The 14,432-nt window shown below is 44.0% G+C and overlaps 1 protein-coding gene across 1 annotated transcript in view; it reads left to right on the forward strand.

Annotated features, from left to right (window-relative positions):
• LOC118387709 (WD repeat-containing protein 70) overlaps positions 1-14,432 on the forward strand; it is an 82,324-nt gene that overhangs the window by 29,864 nt on the left and 38,028 nt on the right. The window contains exon 10 of the mRNA XM_035776350.2: positions 8,223-8,397. Within this exon, the coding sequence (XP_035632243.1) occupies positions 8,223-8,397 (175 nt within the window). The remainder of the gene's footprint in view (positions 1-8,222; positions 8,398-14,432) is intronic.

The following is a 14,432-nucleotide window of genomic DNA, read 5'->3' on the forward strand; positions in this document are numbered from 1 at the left end:
GTTTAGCTAAATGCGGAAGACACATTTCGGTTGACTGCATTCAGTTACTGACTAGGTATCCCCTTTCCCTTAACCCTACAGTATATTCTAGAGTTGTATTTTACTGTAAACTGTAGTATTTATTAACTGTAAATACTACAGTAAATATTACAGTATTCACTAGTGTTTTCATAGACTTTCTACAGTGAATACTACAGAACAGTCTGCAAAAACACTACAGTGAATACTCAGTATTTATATCATAGTATACTACAGTATGTTTTTACATGGGTTATTAGGCCTAAGATCTACAGCATATTCTCTGGTTGTCACATTCTGTGGATTCCTCTTCCCATGGCTGTGGCGGTCATCTTTAAGTGTGACTAAACTATCCCAACATATTTCTATCAGAGGAATGTGACGAGAGATGTCATTTCCCGATAAAGTAGCCCCGTGGAGCAGCAGTTGGTGTTAGACCGTATTGAAGCCCCTTTCAACATTCTCACTCTTGTTTGAGGTTAAATTGGCATACATGCCAAATAGCACGCTACCTAAACGCAAAGTGATTACTCATATTTGAAGCATAGGGCCCAAATACCTGCTAAGTGCGGTGTTACTTAAACAAATTCTCTGCTGAAAGAACACCTGTTTGAAAGCCTCAAGGAGAATAATATGTTTCAGGCCAAATAGTTTGCCCCTGGAAAGTGTAAAGACTTTGTTCCTCTGTGGGAGTATTTCTAGCCAAAATTGAGCTATGGGTTTTACTAAGTAAGACATGTTTTGACACAGATTAATAGGGATGGAGACACACACACACACACACACACACACACACACACACACACACACACACACACACACACACACACACAAAATAACCCTAATAACTGTGAGGAATGTTTTGCTGGATGCCAGGGATAACCTCCATGCTGGGCTGCAGGACAGGACTGGGATGTGGATTCAGATTGGCCCCAGAGGAGAGGAGAGCATGTCTCTGTCAGCCCCTGTCCTGGAGGTTCACCTGTCTGCTGTCTTTATCATACAGTACACCCCACCATTCCATGCACCATTCCATACAGTATATGATCTACACTGAGGGAGGGGTGTGCCTTCAACCTCAATAATACAAAGGGTTTCTTATTTTTTTGTACACTCAGTGTAGATGGCACATTAAGGAATCACCATTGTACATGATCTTTCTGGAAATGGACACCATTATGAATCTGCTTCATACTCTCGGGCCACACCAGTATAATAACCATGATAAAGGATGTGTGAATTGAGCGAACCCCGTAAATCTTTGCTATGGGGTTTCTCGCACTGTAGCAGCCTCTGAGTTGAGCTCTCTCAAGTGTTTTATGTCCCGTCTTGATGTAAACTGATACTCCTCCCTGCTCTTGAGATCATCCCACTATCTCTTAATTGTTCATTTCTGGCATACTGTACTTGTCAACTGAGTATTTTTCTATATGTAACCCTATGCTCTCAGCCCAAAGTATGGAGCTTGGAGATACCCTAATTTGGGCTTTTTGGAGGACTTGTGCAGGATCACAGGTTTATTAATTGTGATCTCCATGGCAATACGGAGATGTGGAGTGAGAACAGACCGATGTCCCAGGGGTCTGAGAGAACTTCTCATCCTCTCTGGGCATTGAGACACTCAGACACACCAGGTTCATCCACAGTCCAGCGCGTCTCTAACACCACGTCTCCCAGAGCCCGGCACCCCGCCTGCCTTACGGAGCTAGTGTTCCATATCCTGCTGCCCTGGAATGTAATTCAATGAAGAAAAATATGAACGCAAGATGCAACAATTTCGAGTTACAGTTCAATAAAGGAATCCAGTCAATTGAAACATACAGTTGAAGTCGGAAGTTTACATACACTTAGGTTGAAGTCATTAAAACTTGTTTTTCAACCACTCCACAAATTTCTTGTTAACAAACTGTAGTTTTGGTAAGTCGGTTAGGACATCTACTTTGTGCATGACACAAGTAATTTTTCCAACAATTGTTTACAGATGGATTATTTCACTTATAATTCACTGTATCACAATTCCAGTGGGTCAGATGTTTACATACACTAGTTGACTGTGCCTTTAAACAGCTTGGAAAATTCCAGAAAATTATGTCATGGCTTTAGAAGCTTCTGATAGGCTAATTGATATCATTTGAGTCAATTGGAGGTGTACCTGTGGATGTATTTCAAGGCCTACCTTCAAACTCAGTGCCTCTTTGCTTGACAACATGGGAAAATCAAAAGAAATCAGCCAAGACCTTAGAATTAGTTTTGTTTGTTTGTTTTAATTCTGCCAAATCAGTGTCCAAAAATAAATATTTCCGATTGTTGAAAACTTGAAATCGGCCATTCCGATTAATCGGTCGACCTCTAATGCCAATTGCATGCGCCCTCAAAACATCAGTGGCGTTGTAGTAGGCCTTGTACCCAGCACAAGGTGCACCTGTGTAATGAATGCTGTTTATTCAGCTTCTTGATATGCCACACCTGACAGGTGGATGGATTATGTTGGCAAAGGAGAAATGCTCACTTAACATGGATGTAAACACATTTGGCACAAAATCTGAGAAATAAGCTTTTTGTGTGTTTGGAAAATTTCTGGGATCTTTTATTTCCGCTCATGAAACATGGACCAACATTTTTTTGTTCACTATACTTACCACAACCAGATACTTTCAAGTACAGACTGTTGCCTCACAGCACAGAATGGATTGGATGTTGAACTCTATAACCTCGACCTGCTGCTATGGTGAGGCTACTCCTGTTTTATTGGAGCGAAAACAGACTTTCATGGTAATTTCCTCCTGTGCTACTCCAATGGGTTCTAGGCTAATGGCTTACTTAACTTGTCAACCAATCAACCTGGATGAGCTACAGTCACTTTATCATTTGGTCTTTGGATGCAGATTCACTGCCCTACTTATTGAGCTTAATGAGGATCCATTAAACCAAGCTGACAATATTGATAAGCCTTTTTATCTCACTATTGAAGTGGATTTCAAATCCAGTGTACACACAGGAATCATAGCCACGGGAAGTAGGGTGGCGGTGGGGGTGCTACCTTTTCTTTGCCCAGGCTGAAGACGTCTATATCGGTCCATTAATGCAGGACTAGTAAAGGCCCAGTGCACTTCTTTTGTGGAGCATGTTTAAAACAAATGTATTTGAGAGTTTACCAGCATTTGTAACTTGAGTCTGGTAATTACAGTGGGGCAAAAAAGTATTTAGTCAGCCACCAATTGTGCAAGTTCTCCCACTTAAAAAGATGAGAGGCCTGTAATTTTCATCATAGATACACTTCAACTATGACAGACAAAATGAAGAAGAAAAAATCCAGAAAATCACATTGTAGGATTTTTACTTAATTAATTTGCAAATTATGGTGGAAAATAAGTATTTGGTCACCTACAAACAAGCAAGATTTCTGGCTCTCACAGACCTGTAACTTCTTCTTTAAGAGGCTCCTCTGTCCTCCACTCGTTACCTGTATTAATAGCGCCTATTTGAACTTGTTATAAATATAAAAGACACCTGTCCACAACCTCAAACAGTCACACTCCAAACTCCACTATGGCCAAGACCAAAGAGCTTTGCTAGTGCACTCTGATTTTTCAAGGGGTGCTCCCCAACTTCCCGCTGCTATGACGGGAATATCATATAATAGCAATGTGCTGTATATTTTATTCTGTATGCTATGTTTGTGCACGAAGGAGGCAATAAGTCAACATCTTCCCCGGCCTCACCTGGATGTCTGGTTGAACCTCCTGTGTTCGTATATGTGTCTTGACTGCTTCACTTCCAGCAGTTTCTTTCCCCTTCTTATCTTGTACATCCTCTGAGATGGAGTAGCTTCCATTTTCCCCTCTAATCCCTATCAGTGATTATAACAGAGCCTCAGTGGGCCTCACAGCCGGGCCTCATCCCCGGGCCCCCAGCCATTCTAACACAGCCTGACACACAGAGGCCCCTGCGCTTTGATCAGACTGTCCTTTATTCCTCTCCTCCTTATCCCTCCATCTGGGGAGCTTTCCCATAATCCCAGCCACCCGGCCCTGGCAGACCTAACGACTGTCCCACAGATAGCATCTGAAGGCAGAGAGGGGAGGGGGGCCTAAACCCCGGGTTGATGTGTGAACGGCTGTGTTACCTAGTAAACCACACATGCATGACTGAGGCTGTATGGCTCTCGTCTTTTATCACAAACACCCCTCTGGGTCTTTAAGCGCTTACACAGGAAAAGGGGAGCGCTGATTGAGGCGAAAACAGGCTTGTTGGGGAAGGGAAAGAAAGGGTGGCGTGATACTTTGTGGGCCCCTCCGTGTTTTGGTTTCTTTATTATTCTGTACGTGAATGTTTTGTCACTTAATTGAAAAGAATTGAGTTGCGACTTGTGAGATGGTTGCTAAGTTGTTCGTTCATCACACAGGAACGTAGCACCCTTCTAAAGCGGGTGATGTTAGAGGGTCACCAAAATAATTTATTTGAAGAAACAGCTCCTAAATAACTTGAGTGCACCTGTAGTTTACAATCCACTAGGTTTTGCATTACTTTGCGGCCATTCCTTGAATCCCTACAACTTCCCACCTAATATGTGGTAGAGCATCCTTGCCTAGCTGCTGAGATGTGTGAGAGACCCAGGATCGGCCCAGCCGTGGTGGGGTGGCGGTGGCCTCTGCTCCTGCCCTGTCAGCCATCAAGGCCATGTTTTGGAAAGAGGCTGGCTGAGATTAATTGAATTCCTGGTGTTGTGTGCTGCTACGTGAAAGGTTCTGCTGTCTTTAGTGTCTGGACAGACACCTAGGCTCCTATGTAGACAGAATAGAGACGTCTGTGAGCGAGCAGGTGGAACGATCTGTCACCCTGCACACTCCTGTCACCCACGACACGTATGCAATGCATACACACACACACACACACACACACACACACACACACACACACACACACACACACACACACACACACACACACACACACACACACACACACATACGAATTCACATCACGCACTAAACTTGGTCACTGTTGCTAGTATGAGGATCAGCCTGAAAGCACTTTGTGCTAGCAACATTATTAAACACTTGTAAATTTGTGAGGTTTATTAAACAACTGCCAATACTCCCTCAGATGATCTGTCTTTGGCTGGCATCTGTGTCACCTTGTCAAACTTATCTAAACACAGTTGAGTGTGTGTCTGACTGTTGTAGTGTGTAGCGAGCCGTGGAGGAATCCATGCCTTGCTGTTAGTAGCAGCTCTGCGTGTTTATGCTCCTCTCCTGACCCTGTGACCCCCAAGGGTTGAAACAGGCAGTGGGTCAGAGAGACACACATGCAAGAGAGACATACATTGGCACGGCAGTCTGCTAGGCTGACACATGGCACCAGGCGCCTCTAGTGTCTGCCCTCTGACACATGTTTGTGCTAGTCGGCTTCCACTTCCCCATCCTCCTTTCCCCTCTCTACTGTCCCCTCTGTCTCTACTCCATCTCTATTTCTCGCTCTATTTTCTCTCATCCTGTACTCCCTTTTCCTCCCCCCTCCTCTTGTCTATCTCCTCAACCTCTTTAGAAGGGTGAACTACTCAGCGTCTGTGTTAAGTGAGGTGAAGGTTATAATGTTGAGTGAGGTGGTAAGGAGGCGTGTGGAACTTACCTCCTTAAGGCATCCTTAGGATGGGAAACCAACCGTGTTGGTGAGGTTAAAGGTTACACTTCCTTTCCCCTCTGACCCTACAGGCCTTGGTGGTCCCAGTCACATGACTGTCCAGTGTCCACTTTGGTATGTTTTAAAAGCTGCAGAATGCCTGCTTTGAGCCTGTCTGACACGTATACATATTTCAGATCAAATTTATGGTTTGTTACCTGTAGAAAAAAATATGTCTATGTTTATATGACACCCTTTCAAACAGTCATTTTTTTCTCTCACCACTTTACCAGCATACTTCTTTTATACATAGTGTTGTGCAGCCCGGCACCGGTGACGGGTGGGAGTAGGGGTGTGCAGATGTGGGTATTTTAATAAACCCATTGAATATACACCATCCTAAAGAAATGTGTTATTAATTAGAAATGCGTTATTAATTAGTTCAAGCAGGACCTGTTCAGTCAACATACATACATTATTTTATAATAAGAATATAACAAAATATTAGTCATATGTTTCCCCAAACTACGCAGGAACGTGTGGAACCCGTTATTCGTCAAAAAGTATTATTATTTTTTAACAGAGACCATGCCCTTGTTTAGAATTTCTAACCTGGGTAAAATTGTGTGGGATGATTTTAATGTATTCGTTTTTTTAATCACCTTTTCAAGGAATTACAGAGAATATATGCAACCTCCCTCAATATGCCTCCATTGACTTTTACCACCCTGTCCCTGTATCACTCCTCTCCTAGTAGCCAAGTCAATATTTGGTTCAACACTTAGAATTGACTCAACCGTATACAACCAGCTCAGCTGTGTTTGTGTACATATCGGTGTTAGAAATATGTATGTTCGTTTTTTAATTCTTCCCATCCTGCGCCGTCTGTCTGCAGCACGGTTCAATAATGTGTTGAGCAGATGTAGGGAGTAAAATCAGGACTTCATGGAGGCTTCAGACACGCCTGTCAGGCTGATCTAGTGTTCCGTCTCTCTGCTCCGTTCCATAACCTCTCATCCTTCAACACATATCTGGCTGATACTATATGGAGGGGTATGGGATGAAGGCTCAGAGACTAGGGAACATCTATATGATGTGAGTTACTGGCTGATAGGATTTGTGGCGTTGTAATAGGAGAGCTCTCAGAATACTTGGATGATAATGGAACGGTGGTATGTTGTGATTGTTAATGGATTTGAGGAGTTTCTAGTCGGGGATATTGTTGCACAGAGATTCGGGCTACTGCTGATACAGTGCATCCGGAAAGTATTCAGACCCCTTGGCTTTTTCCACGGTTTGTTACGTTACAGCCTTATTCTTTGATGGATTACATTTATTATTTTCCCCTCATCAATCAACACACAACACCCCATAATGAGACATTTTAGGAAACTGAAATACCACAAGTATTCAGACCCTTTACTCAGCACCTTTGGCAGCGATTACGGCCTTGATTCTTCTTGAGTATGACACCTCAAGCTTGGCACACCTGTATTTGGGGAGGTTCTCCCATTCTTCTCTGCAGATCCTCTCAAGCTCTGGAGCAGGTTTTCATCAAGGATCTCTCTGTACTTTTCTCCGTTCCTCTTTCCCCTCGATCCTGACTATTCTCCCAGTCCCTGGTACTGAAAAACATTCCCACAGCATAATGCTGCCACCACCACGCTTCACTGTAGGGATGGTGCGAGGTTTCCTCCTGACGTGACTCTTACCATTCAGGCCAAAGAGTTCAATTGACCAATGAATCTTGTTTCTCATGGTCTGAGTTCATTAGGAGCCTTTTGTCAAACTCTAGCATAAAGGGTTGATTGTTGTCCTTCTGGAAGGTTCTCCCATCTCAGCAGAGGAACTTTGGAGCGCTGTCAGAGTGACCATCAGGTTCTTGGTCACCTCCCAGACCAAGGCCCTCCTCCCTTGATTGAGCAGTTTGAGCAGTCTGCCAGCTCTAGCAAGAGTCTTGGTGGTTCCAAACTTTTTCCATTTAAGAATGATGGAGGCCACTGTGTTCTTGGGGACCTTCAATGCTGTAGAAATGTCTTGGTACCCTTCCCCAGTTCTGTGCCTCGACACAATCCTGTCTCCTCGCTCTACAGACAATTTCTTCGACCTCATGGCTTGGTTTTGCTCTGACATGCACTGTCAACTGTGGGACCTTATATAGACAGTTGTGTGCCTTACCAAATAATTTCCAATCAATTGAATTTACCACAGGTGGACTCCAATCCAAGTTGTAGAAACATCTCAAGGATGATCAATGGAAAATGGATGCACCTGAGCTAAATTTCGAAGTCTCATAGCAAAGGGTCTGAGTACTTAAATAAATAAGTTTTTTTAAATTTTTTATAATGTTGAACAATTTCTAAAAACCTGTTTCCACTTAGTCCTTATGGGGTATTGTGTGTAGATTGAGGATTTATTTATTTATTTAATCCATTTTAGAATAAGGCTGTAAAGTAACACAACATGGAAAAATTCAAGGGGTCTGAATACGTTCCGAATACACTGTATGTTAATATCATGTGTCGTTTGAGCATCTTGTGTGTTGGTTCATAAACCTCTACTCTTTCTCACTGTGTTCTCAGTACTGTTCGAACATGGGACCTGAGCTCTAACAAGAAGCACAAGATGTGCTTCAAACCCCGCTCCCTGCAGGGGAAGAAAGTCACGCCCACATGTTGCACCTACAGCCGAGACGGGAAGCTGGTGGCAGCCGGCTGCCAGGACGGAACCATCCAGATCTGGGACAGGAACCTCAGCGTGAGTCTCTCTGTCTCACGCGCTGACTCGCACACGCATAAACGACCACACGCACGAACAAACACACACACACACTACCTCACCATTGTCTCACACTGGCTTATGCACACACTGTTAGTCACACATGAAGGACTCCGAGCAGGAGGCCAGGGGATGGGGTCAGAGTTCAAAAGGTCCCCAACACTAAGCAGGACCCAGCAGTAAATAAAGCCATAGGTGGGAAAGTGGCGTTTGTGTTTGATAAATAGCCTTAACTCAAACCATCCTGTCTGTTTTTTCCCATCTGTCTTGTATCTGGTGTGATATGGGATGAGGGATGTGTGGTATGTGGATGGAGAGGTCTCTCTACGTGTGTGGTGGGGGGACATGGTTGAATAAGAATGTGTCGTATGTTAGTGGGACAGATGGTTAGGTTTGATCCTCATTGCTGAGATGGATTGTTGGTTGTTAGGCATTTATTGTTTTCGGTCACTGGGGTGGGGGTAACCGTTTACATTACCTCTACACCCCCCCCCCAAAAAAAAAATATATATATAGGGGATGGTATGCTGGTATAGACTTTACAGTGAAGTGCTTGCTTATGAACCATTCTAACTCAGAGTTGGATCCATTCCAATGCAGAGTTTATAAAATAATAATGCAAAATGGAATAGTGACTAACATGAGGAATAAAATGCACAATAATGGAGCTATATACAGTACAGGGAGTACCAGATCAATGTACAAGGTAGATATGTACATGAAGACAGGGTAAAATGACTAGGCATCTGGATAGATAATAATGAGTAAAATAAAGAACAGAGTAGCAGCAGCAACTGATGAGTGTAAACGTGTGGGTATGTATGTGTTTTTGTTGTGTCAGTATGACTGTGTGTGTTTGTGTGTATGTAGTGTTTGTGAATGTGGGAGGGTTTTGTGTAAGAATGACAGTTCAGTGTGTGTGTGAGCGAGTGTGTACAGTTGAAGTCGGAAGTTTACATACACTTAGGTTGGAGTCATTAAAACTCTAGTTTTGGCAAGTTCGTTAGGACATCTACTGTGTGCATGACAAGTAATTTTTCCAACAATTGTTTACAGATGGATTATTTCACTTATAATTCACTGTATCACAATTCCAGTGGGTCAGAAGTTTACATACACTAGTTGACTGTGCCTTTTAAACAGCTTGGAAAATTCCAGAAAATGATGTCATGGCTTTAGAAGCTTCTGATAGGCTAATTGACATAATTTGAGTTAATTGGAGGTGTAACTGTGGATGTATTTCGAGGCCTACCTTGTGCCTCTCTGCTTGACATCATGGGGAAATCAAAAGAAATCAGCCAAGTCCTCAGAAAAAGAATTGTAGGCCTCCATAAGTCTGGTTCACCCTTGGGAGCAATTTCCAAATGCCTGAAGGTTCCACGTTCATCTGTACAAACAATAGTACGCCAGTATGAACACCATGGGACCACGCAGCCGTCATACCGCTCAGAAAGGAGACACGTTCTGTCTCCTAGAGATGTACAGTGGGGCAAAAAAGTATTTAGTCAGCCACCAATTGTGCAAGTTCTTCCACTTAAAAAGATGAGAGAGGCCTGTAATTTTCATCATAGGTACACTTCAACTATGACAGACAAAACGAGGAAAAAATATCCAGAAAATCACATTGTAGGATTTTTTATGAATTTATTTGCAAATTATGGTGGAAAATAAGTATTTGGTCAATAACAAAAGTTCATCTCAATACTTTGTTATATACCCTTTGACAGAGGTCAAATGTTTTCTGTAAGTCTTCACAGGGTTTTCACACACTGTTGCTGGTATTTTTGCCCATGCCTCCATGCAGATCTCCTCTAGAGCAGTGATGTTTTGGGGCTGTTGCTGGGCAACACGGACTTTCAACTCCCTCCAAAGATTTTCTATGGGGTTGAGATCTGGAGACTGGCTCGGCCACTCCAGGACCTTGAAATGCTTCTTACGAAGCCACTCCTTCGTTGCCCGGGCGGTGTGTTTGGGATCATTGTCATGCTGAAAGACCCATTCACGTTTCATCTTCAATGCCCTTGCTGATGGAAGGAGGTTTTCACTCAAAATCTCACGATACATGGCCCCATTCATTCTTTCCTTTACACTGATCAGTCGTCCTGCTCCCTTTGCAGAAAAACAGCCCCAAAGCATGATGTTTCCACCCCCATGCTTCACAGTAGGTATGGTGTTCTTTGCTGCGTAGTGTGTTACTGATGGTAAGCTTTGTTACTTTGGTCCCAGCTCTCTGCAGGTCATTCACTAGGTCCCCCTTGTGGTTCTGGGATTTTTGCTCACCGTTCTTGTGATCATTTTGACCCCGCGGGGTGAGATCTTGCGTGGAGCCCCAGATCGAGGGAGATTATCAGTGGTCTTGTATGTCTTCTATTTCCTAATAATTGCTCCCACAGTTGATTTCTTCAAACCAAGCTGCTTACCTATTGCAGATTCAGTCTTCCCAGCCTTGTGCAGGTCTACAATTTGGTTTCTGGTGTCCTTTGACAGCTCTTTGGACTTGGCCATAGTGGAGTTTGGAGTGTGACTGTTTGAGGTTGTGGACAGGTGACTTTTATACTGATAACAAGTTCAAACAGGTGTCATTAATACAGGTAACGAGTGGAGGACAGAGGAGCCTCTTAAAGAAGAGGTTACAGGTCTGTGAGAGCCAGAAATCTTGCTTGTTTGAAGGTGACCAGGTGGAAAGCATGGCCAGCCATAGAAAAATGCTTGTTGAAATTCTCAATTATCGCAGATTTATCGGTGGTGACAGTGTTTCCTATCCTCAGTGCAGTGGGCAGCTGGGAGGAGGTGCTCTTGTTGTCCATGGACTTTTCAGTGTCCCAGAACTTTTCGGAGTTTGTGCTACAGGATGCAAAGCTAGCCTTTGCTTTCATAACTGCCTGTGTATATTGGTTCCTAACTTCCCTGAAAAGTTGTATATCGTGGGGGCTATTTGATGCAAATGCAGTACGCCACAAGATGTTTTTGTGCTGGTCAAGGGCAGTCAGGTCTGGAGTGAACCAAGGGCTATATCTGTTCCTGGTTCTAATCTTTTTTGAATTGGGCATGCTTATTTAAGATGATCAGGATAGCACTTTTAAAGAATAACCAGGCATCCTCTACTGACGGAATGAGGTCAATATCCTTCCAAGATACCCGGGCCAAGTCGAATAGAAAGGCCTGCTCTCTGAAGTGTTTTAGGGAGCATTTGACAGTGATGAGGGATGGTCGTTTGAATGCGGACCCATTACGGATGCAGGCAATGAGGCAGTGATCGCTGAGATCCTGGTTGAAGACAGCAGAGGTGTATTTGGAGGGCAGGTTGGTTAGGATGATATCTATGAGGGTGCCCGAGTTTCTGTATTTGGGGTTGTACCTGGTAGGTTCCATGATAATTTGTGTGAGATTGAGGGCATCAAACTTAGAATGTAGGGTGGCCGGGATGTTAAGCATTCCCCAGTCCGATAGGCTCCGATAGGCTCTAGACAGCGAGCAGGCCGAGGATAGCAGATGGGCATTCACGGGACGTTGCGTCGGAGGAGCCAGTTGAAAAACCCACTCGGGCGAGTTACGTCAGTAGTCCAGTCATGATGGGTCATCGGGCAAATTTTCCGTCCTTCCTCTGACACCGCCTGATATAGAGGTCCAGGATGGCAGGGAGCTCGGCCCCAGAGATGTACTGCGTTGTGAGCACCACCCTTTGTAGCGCTTTGCAGTCAAGGCCGGTGCTTTGCCATACGAAGCGGTGATGCAGCCAGTCAAGATGCTCTTGATGGTTCAGCTGTATAACTTTTTGTGGATCTGAGGGCCCATGCCAAATCTTTTCAGCCTCCTCAGGGGGAAGAGGCACTGCCGTGCCCTTTTCATGACTGTGCGTGCAGTAGCTGTCGACCGATTTATGATTTTTCAACGCCGATACCGATTATTGGAGGACCAAAAAAACATTTATTTGTAATAATGACAATTAAAACAATACTGAATGAACACTCATTTTACCTTAATATAATACATCAATAAAATCAATTTAGCCTCAAATAAATAATGAAACATGTTCAATTTGGTATAAATAATGCAAAAACAAAGTGTTGGACTGCAGCGCCAGCTGTGCCACCAGAGACTCTGGGTTCACGCCCAGGCTCTGTCGTAACCGGCCGGAACCGGGAGGTCCGTGGGGCGATGCACAATTGGCCTAGCGTCGTCCGGGTTAGGGAGGGTTTGGCCGGGTTTGGCCTTGTCTCATTGCGCATCAGCGACTCCTGTGGCGGGCCGGGTGCAGTGCGCGCTAACCAAGGTAGCCAGGTGCACGGTGTTTCCTCCGACACATTGGTGCCGCTGGCTTCCGGGTTGGATGGCGCTGTGTTAAGAAGCAGTGCGGCTTGGTTGGGTTGTGAATCGGAGGACGCATGACTTTCACCCTTCGTCTCTCCCGAGCCCGTACGGGAGTTGTAGCGATGAGACAAGATAGTAGCTTCTAAACAATTGGATACCACGAAATTGGGGAGAAAAAGGGGTAAAATTCACGCATATATATATATACTTCTGTGTATTGATTTTAAGAAAGGCATTGGTGTTTATGGTTAGGTACACGTTGGAGCAATGACAGTCCTTTTTCGCGAATGCACATTGCATCGGTTAAATGCAACGTAGGACACGCTAGATAAACTTGTAATATCATCAACCACGTGTAGTTATAACTAGTGATTATGATTTGATTATGTTAAATTCTAGCTAGCAACTTACCTTGGCTTCTTACTGCATTCGCGTAACAGGCAGGCTCCTCCTGAGGCAGGTGGTTAGAGCGTTGGACTAATTAACCGTAAAGTTGCAAGATTGAATCCCCGAGCTGACAAGGTAAAAATCTGTCGTTCTGCCCCTGAACAAGGCAGTTTAGCCCACTGTTCCTAGGCCGTCATTGAACATTAGCGGGGGGTGATCCATGTTAAGTCCTTAGTGATGTGGACGCCAAGAAACTTGACGCTCTCGACCCGCTTCACTACAGCGATGTGGATGGGAGCGTGTTCCCACTTCTTTCTCCTACAGTCCTCGATCAGCTCCTTGGCCAAAGGGAGGTATGCTGGTCTAGGTTAAAGGGGTGGTCTGCTGCTTTAAATTCCAGGTTGCAGATAATGGACCCTAACAGATACTAATGTAGTTGGTGTTGTATATTAACTAATATACATGGGTTCTAATTTGAAACATTATTTGTTAGTTTGCAATTGTACAATTTATGCTCCCTGCATATTAAAACCACAAAGACTGACGGAATGCCCCGAACACAAGATCGTAATTTCTGTGAATCACACGGTGGAGGAACTTAAAAATCTAGCTCACTTATTTTTCTAGCGAGAAAGACATAGCACAAATTCATTCAGAAATGGAGGAAGAGGATAGCTAGCTATAGTAAGCTAACGTTAGCAGCTGCCTCTTCAACAAGAAGCAACTGTGACAACATTGATCGTAAGATCCAAAATTAAACTTTCCCATTGAGCAAAATCCACCCCTCCTAGTGTCAAGCGTCAAATTTCAGTTTAGCCCACACTCGGCAGGCTATGTAGAAAACTCCCCCGGAGCCACAGAAATACAGAATTACCGCAACGCGCAAAACACCTTGAAAACTTGCTTTATACAGTAACAGTGACCACCATCGCGGCCAAAACTACGTTTTCCCTTAAGGTTGTACTGTTTATAGTATGCCAGAATCAGTAGTTGGCTACGAAGAGCTGGCAGACATCTTTACAGTTGGCTCATTTGATTTGTGTTATTTACATGGAAGACGTGAGCTAAATGCGCTCGCTAACATTAGCAGAGAGGTAGCAAGTCAGCTCTTTGACTTTTACTTACCTGATTGACTTCCATGCTGACTGAAACCCATGATAATGCTTAGTCTCTGCTGGTGCTGCTGGCTGTTTGAGATGCTTTAGAAGTGACATTGATGGTAGGGACAGCATCCACTTTGAGAAGCAACTTCTTGCTGACGCACTCTTTCCAATTTGCATTACCCTGCAAATTGACGAGTAGCCGCCCAATTCGCC

Source organism: Oncorhynchus keta, chromosome 9 (genome assembly GCF_023373465.1).
Source record: "Oncorhynchus keta strain PuntledgeMale-10-30-2019 chromosome 9, Oket_V2, whole genome shotgun sequence".
NCBI classification, from domain to species: Eukaryota; Metazoa; Chordata; class Actinopteri; order Salmoniformes; family Salmonidae; genus Oncorhynchus; species Oncorhynchus keta.